The sequence below is a fragment of the Ovis aries genome, chromosome 17 (genome assembly GCF_016772045.2).
Source record: "Ovis aries strain OAR_USU_Benz2616 breed Rambouillet chromosome 17, ARS-UI_Ramb_v3.0, whole genome shotgun sequence".
Taxonomy (NCBI): domain Eukaryota; kingdom Metazoa; phylum Chordata; class Mammalia; order Artiodactyla; family Bovidae; genus Ovis; species Ovis aries.
Genome location: NC_056070.1, coordinates 65,587,860 through 65,614,207, shown reverse-complemented (window position 1 = coordinate 65,614,207; position 26,348 = coordinate 65,587,860). Strand labels below are relative to the sequence as shown.

The following is a 26,348-nucleotide window of genomic DNA, read 5'->3' as shown; positions in this document are numbered from 1 at the left end:
TATAGTTATAAAATAGATTGGTAACTTTGTTTTCTGAAACTGACAAAAAAGTAACCCTAAAATGTTTTCTTTTGTTGCATATATTTTTTTTCAGTATTTCTGTGGTTTTGTATAATTGCTAAATTAAAAAAATAGGTCTCCATGACATGTATGTCCAGTTTTCTTTCCATAGCCCTGCTCAGAAAATCCTTTCAAAAAAATTTCTGTCTTTCCAAAATATTCTTTTTATAACAAAACATAATTTTTCAAAGTCCATGACACGTATATTTCTTATGCCTTAACCCCAAATGCCAAATATAATTTATGCATTCTTTCACACAAATGTTCTTTGAAATTTTCAACAAAGGTGCCAAGACAATCCAATGGGGAGGAGGGGAAAAGCTGTCTTCTTCAAATAAGAATAAAATAACTAGATATTCACACGCCCCCCCCCCCAAAAAAAAAGATGAATTTAGACCCTTACCTCATATTACACATGATAATTAACTAAAAAATCAACCAAAGAGCTTAGATCTAAAATGATGAAACTTCTAGAGGAGAAAAAAAGCTTTGTGGAATTCAGTTAGGCAAGAAATTCTGAGATACTACACCAAAATTCACTTTAAAAATTTGTAAACTGGACTTTAAAATTAAAACCTTCTGTACTTCAAAAGTCACCATGAAGAAAATGAAAAAGAAGCCACTGATGGTGAGGAAGTATTTGTAAATTAGACACACTATAAATAACAAATAAAGATGATATTTTTTTTTAAGGGCAAAAGCTTTAAATATACATTTCACCAAGAAGATTTAAAAGAATGGCTAATCACCACAAACATGTACAATATCGCTAACTGTTAGGGAAACGCAAATCAAGACCCCAAGAATGGAGCTCCACTTCATACCCACTAGGATGGTCAGAATCAAAAAGATCATAGCATGTTGATGAAGCTATGGCAAACCTGGAACTTTCATAAAATGATGGTGAGAATGTAAAAATGACACAATTCAGGAAACAACTAGTGATACCTTCATAAGTTAAACTCGAATATACCATTCAGTTCAGCTCAGTTCAGTCGCTCCATCGTGTCCGACTCTTTGCGACCCCATGAATCGCATACAGCCCAGCAATTCCACTCCTAGTAACATGCCCAGGAGAAATGAAAACATACATCCCCACTTTTACGTGAATATTCACAGCAACGGCGTTTGTAACAGTCCAAAAGTGGGAATAATTCAAATGTCTATCAACTGGTGAAGGGATATGCAAAATGTGGTCTATCCATATAATGAGGAATCACTCAGCAACAGAAGGGAAAGAAGGATTGATCCACACAGTGTGGATGAACCTCCAAAGCCTGATGTGAAATGAAAGAAATCAGATGCAAGAGACTAACAGTCTAGAGCCTGCAGGATTCCACTCGCATGAAATGTTCTGAAAAGGCAAACTGCTATTGAGACAGAGAGATTAGTGGTTGCCTGGGGCTGTGGCTGGGAGCAGGAAGTGACTACAAGTGGGTACAGGGGGTCTCTGAGACATGGTTTACTAAAACTCATCAAATTATACTGACTCATAATGAGTGAATGATACAACATGTAATATCATGCCTCAATAAAGCTGTTTTTAAAAGAGCAAAAGTTGCAGAATTTTATTCTTGACCAAAACCATGCTTCAGACACCAACATTATCTCACACAAACTCTGAAAGATTAATATGCAAACTTGGGATTAGGTTCTCAAGTCAGTGTGAGAAAAGAAAATGTCTTCCACGGCAATAATGATATGATGTCATATTACATTAACCATGATGCTCTTTACACATGAGAGCAATATTTGCATACTTTATGAATTAACCGTCTATTCTGGAGTCTCCTTATGATGAGAAACATCCTTCTCTAACAGGAGAAGGGATGCAGTCAGAGGAGCTGAGCAGTCTGTCGGTAGACAGATGGAATTCATCAAAACTGTGGAAAATTCTTAAAGAGATGGGAATACCAGACCACCTGACCTGCCTCCTGAGAAATCTGTATGCAGGTCTGGAAGCAACAATTAGAACTAGACATGGAACAACAGACTGGTTCCAAATAGGAAAAGGAGTACGTCAAGGCTGTATATTGTCATCCTGCTTATTTAACTTATATGCAGAGTACATCATGAGAAACGCTGGGCTGAAGGAAGCACAAGCTGAAATCAAGATTGCCGGGAGAAATATCAATAAACCTCAGATATGCAGATGACACCACCCTTATGGCAGAAAGTGAAGAAGAACTAAAGAGCCTCTTGATGAAAGTGAAAGAGGAGAGTGAAAAAGTTGGCTTAAACTCAACATTTTGAAAACAAAGATCATGGCATCTGGTCCCATCACTTCATGGGAAATAGATGGAGAAACAGTGGAAACAGTGGCAGACTTTACTTTTTTGGGCTCCAAAATCACTGCAGATGGTAACTGTAGCCATGAAATTAGGAGACGCTTACTCCTTGGAAGGAAAGTTATGACCAACCTAGACAGCATATTAAAAAGCAGAGACATTACTTTGCCAACAAAGGTCCATCTAGTCAAAGCTATGGTTTTTCAAGTAGTCATGTATGGATGTGAGAGTTGGACTATAAAGAAAGCTGAGTGCCAAAGAATTGGTGCTTTTGAACTGTGGTGTTGGAGAAGACTCTTGAGAGTCCCTTGGACTGCAAGGGGATCCAAGCAGTCCATCCTAAAGGAAATCAATCCTGAAGATTCACTGGAAGGACTGATGCTGAAGCTGAAACTCCAATACTTTGGCCACCTGATAAGAAGAAATGACTCTTTTGAAAAGACCCTGATGCTGGGAAAGACTGAAGGCAGGAGGAGAAGGTAATGACAGAGGATGAGATGGTTGGATGGCATCACTGACTCAATGGACCTGAGTTTGAATAAACTCCGGGAGTTGGTGATGGACAGAAAGGCCTGGGGTACTGCAGTCCATGGGGTCACAAAGAACAGGACACGACTGAGCAACTGAACTGAACTGAACTGAATGTGCTGTACTTGCATATGATGAAATTATTATTCCAGCTGATCACAGAAGAAAACGATAGCAAAATCATCTTAACCATATCTACTGGATAACCAGTATCCCTTTAAAATCATTCTTTTAATAAGCCAAACCAAGGACACTTGTCAATGTTTAAGTTTTACTGACAGCAAATTAGGAATCAATTTAATTGATGTCCATTAAGATGGTTGATTGCTCTGTAACCATTAGAAAAATAAAGACAACTGTCACTTAATTGTTTTTATTTGGGAAACTGGCAATTAAAAACAGAACTCAGCGTTTATCCTGCTCTATTAGTTTTTTTTAAGGTTACTGCTTTATTATTTTTTTTAATTTTGGCCAAGCAGCATGTGGAATCTTAGTTCCCTGACCAGGAATCAAAGCTGCACCCCCTGGGGTAGAAGCATGGAGTCTAAAACTGGACCATCAGAGAAGTCCCCCTGCTCTATTACTTTCTACTGCTGTGTATCAAACATTCACAAACTCAGTGGCTTAAAAATGCCACTAATAAACAGCTCCGGGTTCTGCAGATGAGAAGTCCTGGCTGGCTCCTCTGGCTTTTCTGCATACGTAAGCGCTAAGTCACTTCAGTCGTGCCCAACTCATTGTGACCCAATGGACTGCAGCCCACCAGACTCCTCTGTCGATGGGATTCGCCAGGCAACAATACTGGAGTGGGTTTGCCCTGCCCTCCTTCAGGGGATCTCCCCAGCCCGGGGACCAAACACACATCTTTTACATCTCCTGCACTGGCAGGCAGGTTCCTCACCACTAGCTCTGCCTTTCTGCTTAGGGGCTCATAAGGCCAGAATCAGGGTGCTGACAACCTGGGATCTTATCTAGAGGCTCTGGGGAGGCATTTGCTTCCAAACTCATTCAGGTTGTTGGCAGAACGCAGTTCCGATGGCTGTAGGACTGTTTCCCTGCTGTCTGCCACAGACAACACTTACAACCCTTTTCATGGGGTCCCTCAACCTGCAAAGTCGGCAAGGGAGTGTCCAGTCTTTCTCATGTCAGTCTCTCTGGCTTCCTCTTCTGCTGCCAGCCTGAGGATATTCTCTGCTTTTCAAAGGCTGGTGTGAGTGGATTCAGCCCACCTAGAACATAGCCTTAACTGTATCTGCAAAACTTCTTTCAGCAGGTTACCCTTGGGAGTAACACCTGGAGGCGAAAGTCATGGGAGACATCTTAGAAATCTGCCAACCATACCCGACTATCTCTACAGGCAAATAAACAGCCTGAGTTGATGAATACAAGCAGTAAACACGGAAGGAATGGCACGATTAGCAAGCTCACCACTTCGTTACTTCCTAATATAGTAATCAATGCAGGCAGAGATCATCAGTGAAAACAAAACGGATGGTGGATGACAGCTGAACGAGGAGCCCGAGAGCTGACCGCACCTCAGCCGCTTTGCAGAAGTGACGGCGAGCGGCACCCACGTATCACACACCTCCCGCTACAAAGTCTGAACCTGACACACTCACGCAGCTGCTGGAGCTGGCTTTCAGTTCACAGGAAATTTAGGAAGCAGAAGTGCAATTCGTTGAAATGACACCATGAAAAAAGTAAGCAGAAAAATCCAGAATATGGAACACTCTACAGTACAACCGGCCTGGTTTCTTTAAAATGTCAGTTACCTGTGGGTGGGGGACCATTCTAGATCAGCAGGATGTTATTACCAATTACATTACAAGAATAATATATGGATCCTGATTCAAAAAAACCAAGAGTAAAAGGACATTTTACAGTTAATCAGAAAAACTGGAATATAGACTCAGTATTATAGTAAGAATCATTTTCATTGGTTGGAATAAAGGTATTAAAGTTGTATAAGAAAATATTCAGATATTCTAGAGATGCACACAGAGCTGAAATGCTGTAAGGGGTTTGCTAAATGCCTTAAAATATTCCGGCAACCAAAAAAAGAAGAGATGGACAAAGCAGGTACACAAAATGTTGAAAACATATGGAGTTTCAGTGGTGTGTAAGAATGCGCTGTGCTTAGTCGCTCAGTCGAGTCCGACTCTTTGTGGCCCCATGAACTGCAGCCTGCCAGGCTCCTCTGTCCATGGGGATTTTCCAGGCCGGATGCTAGAGTGGGTTGCCATACCCTCCTCCAGGGAATCTTCCCAACCCAGGGACCAAACCCAGGTCTCCCGCATTGCAGGCGGATTCTTTACCATCTGAGCCACCAGGGAAGCCCAGTATATAAGCATGGGGGGATCATTATTCTGGTCCAGTTTTACCCAAGACTAAAACTTTTCATAATAAGAGATTTCATTCACTGAGCACCTGTGAAGAACAATCACCATGTTCAGGGCTTTGCATCCATTTTCTGCTGGATCTTCACAAGGGCCAATGAAGTGGGTGCCATCCGTATGCCCACTTCTATAGCTAGGGAAATGGCTGAAATGACAACTAGTCTGGGTATAGCCAACAGGCCTGCCAATCACTTGCCACCCAGCAAAGCCTCAGAAGCCAACTAAATGGAAGATTTCTACATATTTTTTTTGTTTCACAAAGCATTTTGACATGTCGGCTACAGCCCACTTTGGAGGTTGGTCCCCCAAACTGGGTGTCAACTGCCAGCCAACATGGGGGATGCTGGCAGGCTTGGAAAGAGAGATGAAGAGGAGAGTAAAGGGGGATCGTGGGTGAAAGGGAAACAAGGGGAGCACAGAAAAGTAAGGCAGAAACACACGGAGAGAGTCATGGAGAGGGGCAGAGGGAAGAGACGGGCAAGCAGAAGAGGAAGTCAGAGACCAGGAGACTCAAGGTGACTGCAGCCTCGGTCCCCCTTCCCCTTGCCCCGTCCCTCACACCAGCTAGAAAACGAGAGCGCCATGGAGACGGGAAGAACCAGACACGTTAAATACAGAGCTCTGTCCACTCGTGATTACAGATCTGTGTCTGCACATTTACTTGTCCTCTTTCCCCATCCCCACCCCCACTGAGCTTAAGCCTGGCTTCTCCCCGACTGGCTCATCAGCTCCAGGCTCAAGAGTCGGGAGGAAGGGAAGGAGGAGTTCTTTATCTGAGCCATGTTTCGTTTTTTTAATAACTTAATTGAGATAAAAGCCACAGACCACCAGCGCCTGGCGAAGCTACTTGGGAGGAGGATCTGTGAGGCTGGAGTTAATGCCATTAGGGGCTCAGATCAAAGGCTCCTGGAGCCAGCTGCAGGTGAGGGTTTAACCACAACCACGGAAAAGACAGCTCTGGGCCTCGCACATTTGATGAGCGGGCTGGTGGATGAGAGACGCAAAAGCAGTTACAGGAGGGAGAGAGAGGGGCAGAAACGACGAAGGAAGAAAGAGATCCTGACGCATTTCAGAGACTGGAAACTGGCGCTGCACAGGAGGGCAAGCCTGTCACAATCCCCAGGGCACCTTAGTAACCCGAAACCACTTGCTCAAATCACGTGTAGAAAAACACCCTCTTCTCTTGGCATTAGGGCCATCTTTTGAGAAATCTCTGTGCCACGAGAGTGAAGTGGAGGAAGAAGAGAATGCGCAGACTGAAGAGCAGAAGAAGAAAGATGAGGCAGAGGTCCAAGGAAACTGGTCCACCATGCAGGCCACAGAAGGAGAAACAAGCGAAGCCGGAGGCCAGGGACGCTGGTACAAACTGCTGAACTGCATGCCTGCCATCTCAAACTCGTCTCCGTGGGTCTATGGCCATTCTGATCACCTCCACCACCTCTGAGAGACCCATCTTGCTCGTTATCAAGGCGGTCCCTCTTTTGGTCCTTTGCCCTGAACCCACATGATACTCTAGCCTAGTTCTCTTCTCAGTTGTGGCTGAATGTAACATGTGTACAATAAGTCATCTCTTTTGCTGTCTTAGGGGCTTCCCTGGGGGCTCAGATGGTAAAGCGTCTGCCTGCAATGCGGGAGACCCAGGTTCCATCCCTGGGTCGGGAAGATCCCATGGAGAAGGAAATGGCAACCCAGTCCAGTACTCTTGCCTGGAAAATTCCATGGACAGAGGAGCCTTGCAGGCTATAGTCCATGAGGTTCCAAAGAGTCAGACACGACTGAGTGACTTCACTTCTACTCTTCTAATTTGCTGTCTTAGCTGAAGACAAAAATTAAAAAAAAAAAAAAAAAAAGCTTCCTCTCCGAGCGGTGTTATTCCTACAAGCCAAAACTAGAAGCAACTGGCAGATGAGTGGGTGAAGGAAACGTGGCTCGGTGGAGCAGGGGCATATTATGGGGAAGAAGAAAGGAAGGCAGTGCCGATACACACGCGGCTACATGGATGAACCCTGGAAACACCACGCTGAGAGACGCCAGACGCAAAAGGCCACGCTACATGCTGCTGTCTGTGTGGCGAGCACAACACGGCCAAATCCACAGAGGCAGAAATCAAACGAGTGGCACTTAGGGGTTAGGGGCACGCTGAGAGTGGAGAGGGAGGGACTGCTCCTGGGTGCAGCTTCTTCCCCCTCCGCCTTTGGCTGGGGGGTGGGGGGGAAGGGAGGTGTTTTATTTTATTTATTTATTGATCTTTTGGCCACGCCTCACAGCATGTGGGACCTTGGTCCCCCAACCAGGGATCAAACCCTTGCACCCTGCAGAGGCACTGGAAGCACAGACTCTTAACCCCTGGACCACCAGGGGAGTTTCTTTTTGGGGTACTGAAAATGTTCCCCGATGAGGCTGTGCTGATGGTCACACAATTCTATGAATACACCAAAACCCACTGAACTGGACAGGGGGAATATACTGTATCAAATGTACCTCAACAGAACTGTAAAACATTTGAAAATTTTTTAAGTCACCATTAAAGAATTTCTTTTTTTCCCTTTCCTCCCAAAGATATGGAGTTTCTTTCTCTAGCCAACAGGACAATCTAATTTTCTGCTTTTTGGTACAAAATCAGAAGCAAAGGGGAGGATCTGTACAGATGGCAGTTAACCAAACACCATGAAAGCAACAAGAAGAGGCAGTGGAGGATGAGATGAAAGTTGAATCTGTCCCCCACCAAACCCCTACGCTCAGGGTGAAGCCTTCCGTGTGACTAAGGGCTCCCCTAAGTTGCCCTCAGAGCAGACGGGCCACTCCTGATTGGCTCCCCCAGAGCACACCACCTGCCTTTTGAGCACTGTACTTAGTGGGTCATTACAGAAGGCAAATCCACAACCTTCATGTTGTTCAGTCGCTAAGTCGTGTCCAACTCTTTGTGACCCCATATGGACTGCAGCACGCCAGGCTTCCCTGTCCTTCACCATCTCCCAGAGTTTGCTCAAACCCATGCACACTCAGTCAGTGATGCCATCCAACCATCTCATCTTCTGTCGTCCCCTTCTCCTCCTGCCCTCAATCTTTCCCAGCATCAAGGGCTTTTCCAATGAGCAGGCTCTTCACATCAGGTGGCCAAAGTTTTGGAGTTTCAGCTTCAGCATCAGTCCTTCCAGTGAATATTCAGGGTTGATTTCCTTTAGGACTGACTGGTTGGATCTCCTTGCAGCCCAAAGAACTCTCAAGAGCCTTCTCCAGCACCACTTTTCGAAAGCATCAATTCTTCGGTGCTCAGCCTTCTTTAAGTCCAGCTCTCACATCCACACATGACTAGTGGAAAAACCATAGCTTTGACTCTACAGACTTTTGATGGCAAAGTGATGTCTCCGCTTTTTAATACACTGTCTAGGTTTGTCATAGCTATTCTTCCAAGGAGCAGGTGTTTTAACTCTGTGGCTGCAGTCGCTGTCTGCAGTGATTCTGGAGCCCAAGAAAAAGCAATCTGACACTTTCCACATTTTCCCCATCTATCTGCCATGAAGTGATAGGATGCCATAATTTTAGTTTTTTGAATGTTGAGTTTTAAGCCAGCTTTTTCACTCTCCTCTTTCACCCTCATCAAGAGGCTTTTCAGTTCCTCTTCATAGGTGGTCACTTTGTGACAGACAGTGGTTCAGAAAAATCCAGACTTTCCATACCAGTTTCTGCTTTGCTTGAATAAAAGAGATCACTGTAACTCTTTCTTAAAAAAAAAAAAAAACACAAATCTATCCAATTCTTACCGGGTAACCTTCTACAGTACATGTTATAGTAATGAAACCTTCAGAGAATTATCAGAATGTAAGATCAGAACAAGTCACTTCATCAACCTGAGTCTCGCCTCTTGACCTATACACAGAAGGATGACCCAGGACTATCAGAATATTCAGTCTCAAAGGGACCAGTCAGCCTGTATCTGCACATCATGGGAGCAGAAACACTTGAAGAAGCAGAGTTCCAGGAAACTTCAGAAAGACGATAATTTCTTGGAATTTTAATAATTTCCTCTAGTACTACGTTAATTTAAAAACTAAGACACAGTTTCCCTGCAAAGCTCCTCTGAACAGTGGTGGGAGGCAAACAAGATGCAAAATGAGGAGGATGGATTTCTGCTCTCTCACATTCAGCCACACTGATTTTTTTGTAAAAACTCGAGCATAATCTGTTTATCACATCACTGTAAGTTAACAACAGAGCCAGCTGACAGGCCAAATGAATTCTATCATTGGGAACAAAAGATTGTTCAGGATATTTCTGGATGGGGGGCGGAATTGATTTGGGGGAATGTAAAATAAAACTACATAGCTGATAGCACTCCTCTAACCCAGCCGACAGGCACCTTTAAACGAGCTGCCAGTCTTTCAGAAGGCAGGTGGAATAAAGGGTCTCATTTCTTCATGGGCCTTGAAATTCCCAGTAAACCAATTCCTGTCTGGTCCCAACTTCTCCAGGGCGCTAACTGCTGGGGGCCACAGAGCAGCCCGACAGAACCACACGTCCGCACGGGCCGAGGGCATCAGCCAGTGGGTGCTGCGTCCATGAACTCTGTGAGCACAACAGGAGCAGTCCTGGTGACCTGCTAAGCAGAGGTTCCAAGTAGAGCCACAGGAATAAGGGAGACTGAGGCGGAACTGACAAGAGTGAGCGGCAAACAAAACCCACGAACCCTTGAGAACTGATCCAGTAAGCCGACCCCACACTTGGGAAGCAGAGAGCCAACCACATAGCGGGGTGAGGGTGATGAAGACACATGCCAACACCTGTGATCATGGAAAGTACAAGGTCAGTGAGGGAAGATGAGGACCTCAGGCACAGATCTGTACAGAAGATTTCTCTCTGGGTATCAAGAACCCAATCCTTGGACCAGGGGAATCTTCCACCCTGCCTTAAAACCTCCACCCAAACTCATCTGTTTCCCAGTAGCTTATTTACAGGAGACATTGCTAGGGACATAAGTAATCACTCAGGATCCTATTAATTACATGCCATTTCCTTCACCCCCAGCTTGAGCTATAACACAGACGACAGCATCAAGGGCTGCATTTACACTTCAGTACTACGACTAGAATTAACTGTCTGCCAAGTGAACAGTCAGACTTACCAATTCTCTGATTAAAAATCTTGTCAAAGGTGATTTCGTGTCTCTCCTCAAGATACTTCTGCATCACGCTCCGGATACTAGAAGAGAAGAGTGACAAGTTTTTAACAATGCCAGCCTCCATCCCTAGAATGGAAAATATATGGATGTCTTCATTCGAGGGTACTGGCTTGATTAACTCTATTCTGGTATTCATTGTACACTTTAAACATATACAATTTTGTCAGTTATACCTCAATAAAAAAAATATGCTCCCCTCAAAAGGATATCGGCTTGACAAAAGACGCGCGTTACTGACACCCACAGCTGCATGAACAGCTGACTAAACTTAAAGCTCGCGCCTCTGGCTAGTACCCTCTCCTGCAGCCCAGGGCCAACCTTACATGTAAACTTTGTTGTTGTCTAGTCATTAAATCGTGTCCGACAGCTTTGTCACTGCATGGACTATATAGCCCACCAGGCTCCTCTGTCCATGGGATTTCCCAGGCAAGGCTACTGGAGCGGGTTGCCATTTCTTTCTCCAGGAGATCGTCCCTACTTAGTTAAAAAAAATAAGGAATTTGGGGAAGTTCTCCCTCAACACCACCACTTTCCAAAAATAATAAAGATGTGCAGGCACATACACCATAAATTCTGCCAACCTGTCGATGAGATTCTTTCTAAAGAAAAGCCAGTGTTCCCTGGATATATTGATATTAAGAAAATCACACTACTATACAGCAAGTATAAACCACAAGAAAATATAATTAGAAAGAAGATTTCACTTACACCAGGGTAGGAAACATCGAATGTCTTGAAATAAATCTTTCAAAATGTGTGCAGGAATGTTACAGGCAAAATTACAAAATTGTATTGAGAGATACTAAAGAAGTTTTTAATAAGGAGAAAGATACAGCATGGTAAGGAACAGAAAGATTTAATATTGCAAAAACTCTAATCAGATTCATCTACAAAATCAGTATTACTCCCGTCAATATTCCAACAAGATTTTCCATAGAACACGGAAACAGATAAGCTTTTTATAAAATGCATGCAAAAATAGCCAGGACATTTCTGAAGAAAGAGAAGGATGATAAAAAGGCCCATTATGAAGCCAAAATCATCAAGAGAGGATAAACAAACTGACCAATGAAATGGAGCAGAAACCACACAAACTGACCCGCAGATGCATGGAACTTTGATATGCAACCAAAGTGGCAAGGCAGAAAAACGGAGAAAGGACCAACTATTCAATAAGCGAACCTCCAAAGCTATTGTCCAAATAGAAAAAGCAGAATTAAATCTCTATCATCTACTGATGGGCAACAGTTTGGCATCATTTCCCCCCGCCACCTTTTCTTTTGCTTTTTGAAACAAACTGAGGTAATTAAATGCATGTTTAAGTGTACCGTTAAATGAGTTTTTCACATATAATACTGTCCTAATCAAGACATCAAATATTTGTATTTTCCAAAAAGTGCTCTTTTGCAATCTACCTCCCCAAATTCTAGGATCTGAGCACCCATTGATCTCCTCCTTGCTGTTTAATAAAGACAATTTGCTACAGTTCTAGAATTCTATATAGATAAAATAATGCACTCTGTTGTCTTTTGGGTTTGGTTTCTTTCCCTCAGCATAAACAAGCTTCATCGGTATTGCCATGTGCACAAGCTTTCAGTTCCTCCTTGTTTCCCAGAAGCATGTTATTGGACGAATGTGCTACCATTTGTTTATCTGTCCATCTGTTGATAGACGTTTGGGCTGTTTCCAGTTTGGGGCTATGATAAATAAAACTGTTTTAAACATGTGTGTCCAAGTTGTCTCATGGGCATGTGTTTTCAGTTTTCATGGGTAAATATCTAGAAGTGAAACTGTTGGTCATATGGTGAATTATAGTGAACATTATGAGAGACATTATGGAACCATATTCCAAACTAGGTGTAGGATTAATCCTTCGGTAGATGGTCTGTGCTAAGAAATCTCTCACATCCCAAGGCCAGGAAGCATTTAATCTATTCTCTCTTAGAAATTTTAAAGTTTAGATTTTATGTTTAGGTGTGATATCCATTTCATGTTACTTCTGTGTACAATGCAAGGTAAGAACCAAGGTTCTTCTTCTCCTTCTAATATGTAATTGTTCTGATACCATTTATTGAAAAACCTATCCTTTCTCTACTGAGTTTTCTTGGCATCTCTGTTGATTCAACACTAACTATGTGTTGGTCTATCTTTGGATTATTGTGTTACATTGATCTATATATCTATTCTTCACAAAAATGCCGCCTTATCTTGATTGCTTTAGGTTTAAAACATCAGTCAATATCAGGAGGTTTAGTTATCTAAGTGTTCTGACTTTGTGTTGCTGCCTTTGGTTTTATTTTTGTTTGTTTTTTGGCTATCCTGGGTTCACTGCATTAAGTTTTATAAGTCAACATGGAAATTTCTTCCCAGAAAAAGCCTAATGAGACTCTGATGGGGATTTTTGTTGAATTTATAGATCAATGTTAGAGAAATTAATCTCAAGAACATTAAGTGTACTATACATAAATATATTTTTCCATTTATGTAAGCTTCTTTAATTTCTCTTACTTAGCACTACTTCATACCTTTCAGTGTAGAAGTCTTACTCTTTTTCTTATAATACTTTCTTTGGTTTTGGTATCAAGATAGTATGATTCATAAAATGAGATGGGAATTATTCCTTTTTATTTAATTGTTCTGAAAAAGCTGGCATAAGACAGTATTAATTCTTCAAATGTTTGACAGAACTCATCAGTGAAGCCATCTGAGCTTGGAATTTTCTTTTTGGAAGGTATTAAATTACAAATTTCATTTCTTTCACAGATATAGGGCCATATATATTTTCTATTTATTCTTGTGTTGGTAACTTTTATCTTTTAAAGAACTTGTCCCATTCACCCAAAGTGTCAGATCACTAGGATGTGACCTTATTTCTCTGTTGCTCTTTCTCTGGTTTGTTTCAGCTGCTGCAGGTGGGATCCTCAGACGAGGCGTGTGAACTCCCAGCTGCTGCACATGGGATCCAGTTCTCCGACCAGGGACTGAACCTGGGCCCCTGCACCTGCAGCTCAGAGTCTTAGCCGCTGAACCACCAGGAAAGCCCCCTTTTTTTTTTTTTTCCAATTGTCCTTTTAATGTCTGTAGAAGCTCTTCAGTCATTCTTTATACTGTTAAACTGTATGTTCTTTTCGTTTTCCTTTGATCATGCTAACTAGATGTGTATCATTCATACTGATCTTCAGTTTTTGTTTCATTCATTTTCTTCTATTATTTACAGTTTTTATATTTATTGATTTCCACCCTGTTGTTTAAATGCTTATAATTTACTATGGGATTAAATTGATATTTTTGCAATTTCTTAGTCAGATCACTGAATTTAAACATTTCTAATATAACCATTTAAATTATAAAATTTTCTCTATGTACTGACTTAACTGTATCTCACAGATACTAATATAGTCTGTTTTCATTTTCATTCAATTCAAATTATTGTCTAATTTCTCTTGGTATTTCTTCCTTGAACTATGAGTTATTTATAACTGAGTTGACTCATTTCCAGATACTTGGAGATTTCCGGATATCTTTCTGTTACTGAATTTTGCTTCAAAAACAGAAATTTTAATTCTGCTCTTCAAAAGACACTGGAGAAAATTAAAAGACAAAGCATAGACAGAGAAAATGCTGGCAAATCATATTCTGATTGAGGAATTGTATTCAGCATATATAAAGGCTTTTCAAAGCTCAAGAATAACAAAACAAACAACCTAATTTTAAAAAATGGGTAAATGATGTATACAGACACTTCACCAAAGAAGATAAGTGGATGGCAAGTAAGCATATGAAGAGATTCTCAACAGTGTTAGTCATTAGGAAAAGGCAAACTAAAATCAGAGATGTCACTACACGCCTATTAGACCAGCTAGAATTAGAAAAGACTGACCATACCGCGTGTTGGCAAAGATGTGGAACAACTAGAATTCTCATACACAACTAGTGGGAAAGTAAAAAGAAAATAACTGGGCAGTTTCTTCAGAAGTTAAAACACAAACCACTATATAACCAACCCATCAATTTCACTCCTAGGTATCTATCCCAGAGAAATGAAAGCGTACATCCATAAACAGACTTGCACATGAGCATTCTTAGCAGCGTTACTTGTGATGATCAAACGCTGGAAACCCAAATGCCACCAACAGATGAATAAGTATGAGTGGATATCCATATTACGAAAGAATATTCAACAACAGAAAGGAATAAATTATTGATATAACATGCATGGATCTCAAAATAATTATTCTGAGTATAAGGAGCCAGGAGCCACATCCTAAAAGAGTAAAAAGAGTACATATTGTTTGATCACAAAGAGGCAGGAGCAAACTTCTAGAGATGATATACATAGGCCCGCACCCCCCAGAAAAATGTATCTGCGGCTTCCCTGGTGGCTCAGTGGTCAAGAATCCACCGGCCAATGCAGGAGATACGGGTTTGATCCCTGATCCAGGAAGATCCACAGGCTGCTGAGCAAAAGCCCGTGCACCACAACTACTGAGCCTGCGCTCTAGGGCCAGAGGGCTGCAGCCACTGAGCCTGCGCTCCGGGGCCAGGGGGCCACGGCCACTGAGCCTGCGCTCCGGGGCCAGGGGGCCGCGGCTACTGAACCATGCGCCCCAGAGCCTGTGCCCTGCAGCGGGAGAAGCCACCACAGTGAGCAACCCGCGCACTGCAGCTAGAGAGCAGCCTCCGCTCTACAGCTAGAGAGAGGCCAAAAATAAATAAAACCACACACACACACACACACACACACACACAGCTGGTCTCTCCCCTGGTTCTTGGCACAGAGCTCCTAAAGGCTGCGGAATTCCCCAAGTGGTAGAAATGTCTTATTCATTAGGAGTCCTTTTCATCCATATTTGAGTGTATGCTGATGAGGTGACTAAGAGGACTCTCTGGTATGATTCTTTCTTGTGCATGTTTGAAATTTTCATTACAGAAAGTTTATTACTTCTTTTTGCTTCACCCTGCACAGCACATGGGAACTGAGCTCCCTGGACCAGGGGTTGAACCCACGTCCCTACAGGGGAAGCATGGAGTCTTAATCACTAGACCCCATGGAAGTTCCAAGATAGTTTAAAAATATCAAAATATGGCCTTCAAATACCTTCTCATCAAAATAAAACATAGATATTTACTATGTATAGTACTATCCCAACTGGAGGCATAATTTTTTTTTTAATTTTAATATCAATTTGTTGGTAATATACCAGCCTTACCTATCATAACCTATTGGGGTCCTGCTATAGAAATACAAAGGCTTCCCTAGTGGCCCAGATGGTAAAGAATCTGCCTGCAGTGCGGGAGACCTGGGTTCAATCCCTGGGTCAGGAAGATCCCCTGGAGAAGGAAATGGCAACCCACTCCAGCAATAAATATTATATCATATTTTAAAGAATTTTTTTACTACTAATATAGTTTAAGGACCAGATATCTGCTCTCTCCTGGCCAAAGGACAGCTATAGATATCTCTCATTATTAAAAATCCCTATATTCTATGTGAAGCTTACTTCTGTTCTATTCTGATGTTCAAAGCAAAATGCATCTAAACAAGCATTTCAAATACTAGGTAACGCATCACCTAAAAAAAGTGTTTACACCTAAGGTAGTTGTGAAGATCAAGTGAACTGGCTTTGTTAGAAGCAACACCCAAATAAGAGTTGTTAAAATTATGACCATCAAGAAACCTAAAAGGCAGATTTAAGATAGGATGACTAAGCAGTTACACTAAGATTCAATTCCCCTGAAAGAAAATTGCTTTCTTTCACATGTAGTTACTAAACATTTTCCACTAACTGTTCATTAAATACCGGAAATGGAGCAACATTATCCAAAACACAAGGACGACTTTACCACTAGATTTAAAACCACCAAACTCTGCCAGATACAGGCTCTGATGCGTGTGCTCAGTTGCTTCAGTCGTGTCCAACTCTTTGAGACCCCATGGACTACAGCCCACCAGACTTCTCTGTCCATGGGATTCTCCAGGCAAGAATACTGGAGTGGGTTGCCATTTCCTTCTCCAGGGCATCTTCCCCTCCCAGGGATCAAACCCGGGTCTCCTGCACTGCAGGTGGAGTCTTCACCACTGAGACTGGGGAAGCCCCATAAACTCTGAAGGGGTCTTTAAAAGTATCTGGTATAGCTGACTGTCAGCTCTTCCCAAGATTCCTCAGTTCACCCGATCTTGGGCAAAAAGTCTTGCATATGACCTGCATAGCACTAATGCACACGAGATGATCTATACCCAGGAGATCACAAGCCGATTAAGCTAAACGTGAATTCCTTTGTGTTTTCTCCTCCCATATTTTGACAGTCCACATCCTGTTTTTAGATGCCTTTCTTCTGCAATATATTACCTGATGTTAAGTGACACTAAACATAACTGAATTTCACTGACCAAAAAGAAAGAAAATCATATACAAAAGTCACACCTGAACAGATACAATCTGAAGGGTGGACAAGTTTATGGGGTCAATCAAGTTTACCTAATTAAAGCTACCAAAATTTTGTGATCTAAACTGTTGCTTCAAATTAGTTACAATAATCATTTTAGAATCCATTTATCTGATTCTCAAAAAACGTTTGCATCAGCAGCTTCATCCTAATGGCTATGTTGTAAGCTCCGTGAAACAAGCATCAGAGAACAGGAAGACAGGAGCCAAGCAGAGTCTGTAGGAGGGTCCAGAGCATCCTCCTCGTTTCCAAGATTAATTTTTTACGGAATTATCTCATTTAAAAGATCCCAATGCACAGCAGCACTACTCACAACAGCCAAGACATGGAAACAACCTAAACGTCCATCCACAGAGGAACGGATGAAGACGACGTGGTGCACACACATGAGGGAATACTACTCAGCCGCAGAAAAGGAAACAATGCCATTTGCAGAGACATGGATGGACCTAGAGACTATCATACTAAGTGAGGTAAGTCAGACAAACACAAATACCATATGGCAGCACTTACACGTGGAACTTAAAATACGCCACAAAGGAACTTACCTACCAAACAGAGACAGACTCACAGACACAAGAGAGCTGACTTATGGTTGCCAAGGGGCAGGGTGTTGGGGGTGGGAAGAACTGGAGCTTGGGATTAGCAGATGCCGACTACTATATATAGGATGGATAAACAAGGTCCTACTGTATAGCACAGGGAACTATATTCAATATCCTGTGATAAACCATAATGGAAAAGCATATCAAAAAGAATGTGTGTGTATGTATATATATATATATATATATATATATATATATATATATGTACGTATAACTGGTTCACATTGCCATACAGCAAAAATTAACGCAACATTGTAAATCAACTACATTTCAATAAAATAAATAAATGAAAAGACCCTGAGGGCCTCACATCCTGCCCAGGGTCCATACTCCTCAGCACCTCACCGGAGGCATGTCCAAAGAGGCCCAGGTGACCTCATCAACCACACCTTCCCTCTGACCTCACACAGCAGCCACGCAGGATTTCTTCACTGCTGAGCAATTCTGTAAATGCCATTCCCACTCTCCTCGCATGAAAGCCTTCTGCTCATCCTCCAGGACTCAGATCGGGGTCACTGGCCTTCCCCAAGCCCTGCAGAGGCACGCCCTCTCAACTCCAGTCTCCACTGTGTGTTGGGCGGCAAGGCTGTTTCATTCCCCACAATGTGCTTGGAAATATACACACCTCCATATCCATTCCCTGCTCATTTAATCGCTCATTCATTCAAAACAGGCAGTGCGTCCTTTCCAGGAGCCAAGCACCACGACACTCAGAACACACAGTGAGTCCCACCCGGTCTCTGCCCTGAAGGGGGCCGTGTCTAGAAGGGTGACAGTGGGGTGAGCAGGGAGCCCCGATGCAGTGTGACAATGCAGGGTCCCTGTGGCATCAACAGGGACAGTCACAGGGGGCTACAGAGTCCAGGGCAGCACGGCTAGACTCCAGACCCTGGGGGGCCCCTGGCCAAGATGAGGTGACAGAGGCTACCTGTGTAGCAGCTGATAAACCATGCCTGCCTGCACCGAATAACCGAAGGAAACAGACAAAGGACAGCGGTGGGTAAGAAACACACACAGAGAGAAAAATGCCAGACAGCATAGAGCCCCCACTTTTGGGTTCACTTATTTCTCTAACTTAGCAAGAATACCTAATTTACCACCCTTGAGATTAATGTCTAGCTCTTCAAAGTTTCTTTTCTTTTTTTTTTTAAAGCAAACACTTCCTTTCTAAGGACTGACAGATGACATGCTGTTTCTATAACTGGCAAAAATGCTGACTTGGACACGAATTGCTGTGCCTCCCTGCCCCCACTTCCCTAAGAGAATGTGAACCAGGCAAGAACATCAGTGACCAAGCACCCTCCAGGCAAACAGATCTACAAACTAAAATATTCTCCGTACAAGACCAACGAAGGGAATTCATCGACTCCTCGTCTTCTAATTTGGCACATGACGCCACTCGTCACATGAGAACTTCATCTGAGTCTTGTACTCATTTTCTCCTTGATGGTTTCCAGGTTTGGGGGTTTGCCTCCGACAGCCCTTTACACTCCAGAATAATAAAAATGTCTTCTCTCACATTTTTCCATTTTTAGTAATTTTTATGATTATCTCATTAAACACTGGGGAACTCGTGTGTGTGTGTGCAATGTGGACTTGATCCGATGATCAGCTATCACACACAATCCTTTCCCCAACAGACTCAAAATGCCACCTTTGCCCACAAGCCAAATTCAAGTTCTGCTACAGAGATGAATATAAACACGCATATACGCATGATTCTGCCTGCTCCGCCATGTATGAGTCTGTGCCTGAAACAAGACCACATGGTTTTAATTCCTACAGCAATGTCTCATGATTGCTAAAGCAGATCCCCACTATTCTATTGGTCATTTTTCCCCACTTATCTCTTCTAGATGAATGAAGATAAGCTTATCACATTCTTTAAAATTGTCATTCGGATCTGGATTGTGATAAGGTTAATTTGAAGAGAACTGACATCTTTTCAATACTGAGTCTTCCAATCTAGAAATAACCCCCGCCCCCCGCCACACCATTTGTCCAGATTTGCTCTGACTTAAGTTTTATTTTTCTTCATACCAGTCTTACTGGTAATTAGTTGGTGAGGTCTGGTTTAGAGCAACGCATTACAAAACATTTACTTTAAAGAAATTATTCTGATAAATATTCATGTAATTTAAATATAGAAATTTGTTCAAGTAATCTCAGTGAGAGAGAATTACATTACAGAGTCTCATTAGGCATGGAGCGTATGCTTCAAGGGTAGACCATCTTAAACAGCACGGGCTGTCATTTTTTTCCTGCTAAATGTAAACATCAGAACTATGATTTAATAGATATTCATGACTGAATGAGGTTCGGTGAAATCGTCTTGTCTTCAGTGAGTAAATGGGTAAATCATTTTCTGAAGTTTCATGTCTTAACATGCTTTCTCTCTTGGATATTTTTGCATCTTTTTTTTCTTCCCCCTCATCCTCCAGTGAGAAGTCTTCTGATCCAAAGGTTGTAAATTCATCCACAAGGACTTGGATTAGTCAGAACTCTGGTTGCAAATGAATTGACTACAACTCTACCCGTATCTTTGAAATCAGTGCCACGGAGCCTCTTCTTGAGTCCTCTAATGCAGTTTTCAAAGAGCTCATCAGGCTGTTCTTTGAGATGCAGGACGTTTAGAATCTCCATAGGGTGCGTCGGAAGTGATATCCTAAGTCACCAGCGCTGGTTACACGTGACACTGGGACATCACGAGGCTATCACCAGCCCAATCCGAAGACAGTCATGATCCTCACACGGAGTCATCTACCCTTGTTTCTAAAAACTTTTGTAAAATTTTTCAAACGTGCAGAAGTACAGACTGGTAGTGTGAACGCCCATGATCCATCAATCAACACCCTGTGGACAGCAGTTAAGATTTTAGCTGGCTTCCATTCGCACCCTCACTTTTCATGGGTTTTTTTAAGCATTTTAAAGCAAATCTCGGACTGCATATCCTTCTGCTTCACTACTTCCGCCTGCATTTCTGAAAATTACAGAAACTTTCCTTCCATAAACATGGTCCATTGTCTCTTCTCAACCCCATCCTGGAAATCACAATAATTCCTGAAGATCTAATAATCAAATTTCCAGCACTCTCTCAGAGGTGTCTTCTGTGGAGCCGGGTCTGAAGCGCAGTGCAGTGCTCAGTCGTGTCTGACCGCATGGACTGTCGCCCACCTGGCTCCTCTGTCCATGGAACTTTCCAGGCAAGAATACTGGAGTGGGTTGCCACTTCCTACTCCAGGGGATCTTCCTGACCCAAGGATCAAACCCACATCGCTTGTGTCTCCTGGATTGGCAGGGAGACTCTTTAGCACTGCACCATGTGTTCTTGCCAGGAGAACCCCAGGGATGGGGGAGCCTGGGGGGCTGCCATCTATGGGGCTGCACAGTCGGACACGACTGAAGCAACTTAGCAGCAGCAGCAGCAGCAGCATGTGGGAAGCCCAGTTAGCTTTTAATCAAGATCAGATCAACATCTCACATTCATCTGATTATTATCTCTTAATTTTGTTTTGCCCTTGATCACCTCTCCATCCCCACCAGTCACTTCTCATCTTCGTGCCAGTGACTTCCTGAGGAGCCCAGGACGGCAGTCCTGAAGGATGGCCCCCACCTGGACACGCTTGTCTGTGTCCTCATAAGATCACTCAGTGCTCTCCTCTGTCTCCGTATTTCCTGTATGCTGCAAATCAGCTCTGAAGACTTGGATACATTCAGGTCCATCTTTGAGGGAAGGACTGCTCACTACACCGCCTTCTGGCTGCCTCATATCAGGAGACACAGGGCTGGAAAGGAGGACGTTTCCGCCCCTCCTCTCTTGAGTTCTTTGGGCTGGTCTCATAATTAAATGGATGCAAGACAGAGTAACAGGAGGAAAAAAAAATGAATTTAATTCACACGTACAGAGGTCTCATAGCAACAGGACCTAAAGAAATGATCAAAGCTGTCAGCTTTTATACTTTTGACACAAAGAAACAACACATTTGTGAAGACCTGAAAGAGATTTGGGCTTAGGCTAGTGAATTAGTGAGGAAGAAACAAAGCTTGTTCACACAGCCTTCTCGGTCTGGGCTCTCTGTCTCTCTGTCTGTCTCCCTCAGTGGCGGGAGGGTACCTTTCACCTGTGAGATTTATTTTCTGCTCTCAGGGGCACAAAGGAGGGTCAGAGTGTCTTTCTTACAGTGGTTGTTTCTTAAGTAATCTTAATTCAAAATAATCGTGGTATCATTTTGGCCCATTTGGGGGTTGGCCTGTCCTGAGCCCCAACATTAGTGAGGTGAAAATTCACCAATTGGTGAAAGCCTGAAAGTCTGATCTCTCCATTTAAAATTCCCCCATCAACCTTTCATTTAATGGTTTCATACACTGATGATCTTTACTTAAATCTACTTTCAGCAAAAGTTGCAAAATGATGGGGTTTTTTTTCCTTAATTCTATCATTCCTTCTGATTTTCTGCAATTTCCTCTTGATTTGCTGCAAGTGCTCTGTGAAGATGAACCTCTCATGATCAACGAGGAGTTTCTGTTGTTGTTTAGTGGCTCAGTTATGTCTGACTCTTTGCAACCCCATGGACTGTAGCCCACCAGACTCCTCTGTCCATGGGATTTCTCAGGCAAGAGTACTGGAGTGGGTTGCCATTCCCTTCTCCAGGGGATCTTCCCGACCCAGGGACCAAACCCACTCCTCCTACTTTGGCAGGCAGGTTCTTTACCACTGAGCCACCAGGGAAGTCCCATCTCTACATTACTGACGAGGAAGAGCTGAACTCACATCACCAGGCAAAGAAGGAGGACTCGCTGAAGGGTCCCTGACCAACAGAGCTCCATCCCCACGGGAGCTCAATGACCTTTCTGGGAAGGTCACATAGGCAACCTGTTCCATTAATTTTCTGTCATAATTTAGAAGCTACCACTAACAAGATTAATCAATGTAACATAAAAAAAATCCTTAATGCATCTCAAGTACCCGACAAGTGTCTTCAAGCTGAGGATCCCCATTTACCTACTGACAGGCAGAGATGTGAATTTTAATTTTGCTTTTTGAAATAAGGGTGCATTGGAAATTAAGAAAACGTGTTTGGGGTTAAGAAAGTATCATGAACCCCTGACATGTAGCTATTCTGAATTTAAAAGTGTCATTACTAGTAATAAGTATCCTATTATTTAACATGGAATTTATGACATCTCACTTTTTCAGGAAATATGCATATACTTATGATTAACTCAACATCTCCGGTCAAAGGATATGTAACTACTGGAGCAGCACCTCATCAGATCCCAGCAGTTGACCTCCAGACTGAATGAAGACAATGAATTTCCAAACTGTGTTACCGAAGTCTGAAATTGACAATGTTCCTCTCCCCAAACCAGAGAAGCTTCTTTGTTTAGAAGATTCACGTGGCAGAAGGTAGTCTGTGGGTGTCCATTAAAATGCACAGAATTTGAACTGAGGCTCAACTGAGCCATTTGCTACCAAGGTGCTCTTGAGCCATTACCGTCACTCTGAACCTGGACTTTCTCCTCAAATGGGGATGCAGAGTATCGTGGAGCCAGTTCCCAGAATGTGGAAATAAGGGGAAAAGCTTGCCCTTGGAGAATGAAACTTTTAAATTAAGGCATAACACAAAGCGCAGAGAAATGCCCGAGGCTCCTTGGCTAGCAGGCCTTGGCTGCGGCTTCAGAAACTGTGCTATGACTCCAGTCGAGGCTTGGCACCATCAGAACAGGAAACGTGCAAGTGTGGACGGGGCGTCTCACCCTCAGGGGACTCACCATTTCACACCCAGGGTAAAGCCACCCTGGAGAAATGACCTGGTCCCGGCTCCTGCGGCTGCCGAGCCAGGGGCCAGACCTTCTGAGCTCTCCGGCCACCAGCCTGGGCCACCTGGGTGTGCACCACACCCACAGGGGCGGCCTTCCAGGGGGGACGCTCGGGTCACAGGGCCTTCGGGCAGCCAGGCTCCTTGAGAGCCAGCGCTGAATATCAATCTGACACTCCAGCTACAGTCGGGCTTTTGAGATCAATCGACCAGGTGAGTTCGTGCATTTTGGGGCAGGGAAGGGGGAGCCTCTAGCTCATCGGATTCTCCAAGGGGTCTTTAAATAAGAACCACCGGCCTTGAAGAAGAGAAGGCGTTAGTTGGGCCCGACTCAGCTTATGGAGGTGAACTTCACATCAGGAGGCAGAGAGAGACTCTGCGATGACAGGATCCAGTTTCTGAGTCTGCGGGGGGAAGACCACCCCTGGGACCACAGGAAAGACCCTGGTGTCCGAAGAGAGCACCAGCTGTCCTTCCAGACAAAGTACCCTCCTCAATGTCTCCACGTGACACGTCTCCAGTAGTTGTCTTCTTCCTTTCTCAATCGTCCACCGACTACAGAGGACAGCTTGAAAAATTAACAAGAAAGACCCAATACATGTAAAACTGCAAAGCACTGTAGGCAAGTATTAACGCAGGGTTTTTAAATCTAAATTCAAATCTCTTGCATAAATGTGAAACAGGCGAACAACAGATGTCACTAGGTTTAATAAGACAACATGTTCAAACCTAACTGATAAGATCACTGTAATTAATTCTGATCTGGTTCACACCCTAGTTTTGGAGAATGTCTCTTGAGAGTGGAGAAAGAATTTTATCAGGTTAGGACCACTGAGGCCCCTCAAAACTAAAGTCTGGCTTTTTCTACTGTTCTCTTACCACCTACCCCATGCCAGAGAGTTGTGAGATACCCATAGGGCCAGAATGTTTACTTTAAAACTCTGATCTTACACAAAGGAGTATGCACCAGCTACTTCATCAGGTCTTTCTGGTAGGACACAGCCAGAGAAAATAAGCTTCTCTTACAGAGTAACTTGGATTTTTTATATATATATATATAATTTGAAACGTCAATCCCCTGTCAAGCAAGACACTTTATTTAAAGGACGGAAATATAAAGATGCTACCAGTTTTCCACATGGAATTAAACAATCAACCAAGTGGTTAAACCTTAAGAAATCCCTGAACACAAAAGTCTCAACAGTGTTTTGATTTTTTTTTTTTTTTTTTTTTGAGGCAGGGGGCACTTCTCTGATGACTCAGATAGTCAAGAATCTGCCTGAAATGCAAGAGATTGGGGTTTGATCCCTGAGTCAGAACAATCCCCTGAAGGAAATGGCAACCACTCCAGTATTCTTGCCTGGACAGAGGAGCCTGGCGGGCTATAGTTTATCGGGTCACAAAGAGTCAGACAGGATTGAGCTACTACTAACACTTTCACTTCACTTTCTTCATTAGCATAAGCATCTTCTCACCCTTTGCTTAGAAACTGCTATTGGGCAGAGAACACCTTTCTCTTCTAGCTCAATTCTAGAGGGGTGTTTTGATAAAATAATGAGTTTTCCTCCATGACCACTGGCAACAAAAGAGAAGGCAGTGCTTCCAAATGGAACACAATAAGGAAGCAGGGCAAACTTTCCATTCCATTCTATACTCAGGGTTGCAGTGACAAGATCCACTGTGTAATCCCTTTCCCACTTAGGGTGTCATTATAATAGGAGGAAAGAATCAGTATGTGTAGCTGAAAAAAAGCAGGGCCTTTTAAAGATGAAAGTCCCCTGACCTTTTCTATTAGGATGAGTTCCTTTCTAAATGTGGTACAGATCCTCCCACCTCACCACCAAAAGCCTCATATTTGGGAGACCTTCCTGCCAGTCCAGAAGTTAAGACATCTTGCTTCCACTGCAGGGGGCACAGGTTCGATTCTTAGTCAGGGAACTAAGATCCCACATGCTGCACGGAGAGGCCAAAAAGTAGAAGAAGAAGAAAAAAAGCCCTGTATTTTTAAAAGAGGATCCAATGAAAATGTCATAGATGCCTTAAGACATTTTCATGATGCAGAATGAAAGCCTACAGTATTTAACGGCTGTGCAAGTGCCTTCGCATCTCAGTTCATTTTTAACTGAAATCTTTATCAAAAGCAATACAGATACAGAAGATGTAGAAGAAATGACCGGAAAATATCACCAGTCATCTTTCTAAAGAAAGAGCAATGGACTGACTTAATGACACAAAATACAAATACTAGGAACATGTCATGCAAGAAAGTTTTCCGGCTGAAAATAAAGAAACTTGCTGCCTTCCCCAGCTGATGGAGTTGTCAATTTTTGAACACATGAAACAAACATTCTCTAACCCTCAGGAGATGGATCTTTGCAGCTTAATGGAAGCTCACTTTCTCCCTGAAATAGTTTAGCCCATAATTATCTGAGAAATAGACAGTGCCAGGCACTCAGCACTAGTCGAAGGCAGTCACTGTCACCATACTCGGGTAGCCTGCGCTTAGCTTCCTAACTCTCACCATTTATGGAAACAATAGATCCCCTAACCAAACCAGTAAAATGAAATTTAAAAATCATTCGCGGGACCAAAAATGTCCTCCTTGTAACGGAACTTTCAGAGGGACTCAGTCGTACACTTGAGTTTGGATATAACAGCTCTGCCATCACCGTATTTATTACAGTAACTTTGCAGATACCTCTTTCGTTTTCATAAATTTTAATACTTCTACTCTGGTAGGTAATATTCAGACTGATGAGCGTATATTACAGAGCAGCGGGCAGGCTTCGGCGTGACGCGAGGAATAACTAAAGGCACGTCAGTCAGTTCCCCACAGCAGCCACAGAGGCTGAGGCAGCTGCCTTCAAGAGACTGAAGATCTATTACTTTGCGGATGAATTAAACTTGTTTTGCAGGATCAGGAAAGGAGCGAGAGCGATCTGTGCACAGGATGAATTACAAGCGAGCTTTCCATTATACTTCAATTAAAAAAAAAATCCTATGAAAATAAAAAGGTGGGGGAAGTG

At 43.0% G+C, this 26,348-nt stretch overlaps 1 protein-coding gene across 10 annotated transcripts in view; it reads right to left on the bottom strand.

The window, feature by feature from the left end:
• Nucleotides 1-26,348, bottom strand: part of GRK3 (G protein-coupled receptor kinase 3) — a 116,529-nt gene that overhangs the window by 82,308 nt on the left and 7,873 nt on the right. For 9 of the 10 annotated variants that reach the window (XR_006056723.2, XM_060400833.1, XM_042234748.2 and 6 more), the window contains one exon: nucleotides 10,395-10,471. Coding sequence is in view for 8 of the 10 variants with exons in the window: in XM_060400833.1 (XP_060256816.1) it covers nucleotides 10,395-10,471 (77 nt within the window). In the remaining 2 variants the exon portion in view is untranslated. Of the gene's footprint in view, nucleotides 1-10,394; nucleotides 10,472-26,348 lie in introns of those variants that run through there. The other variant, XM_060400836.1, reaches the window with a different exon arrangement.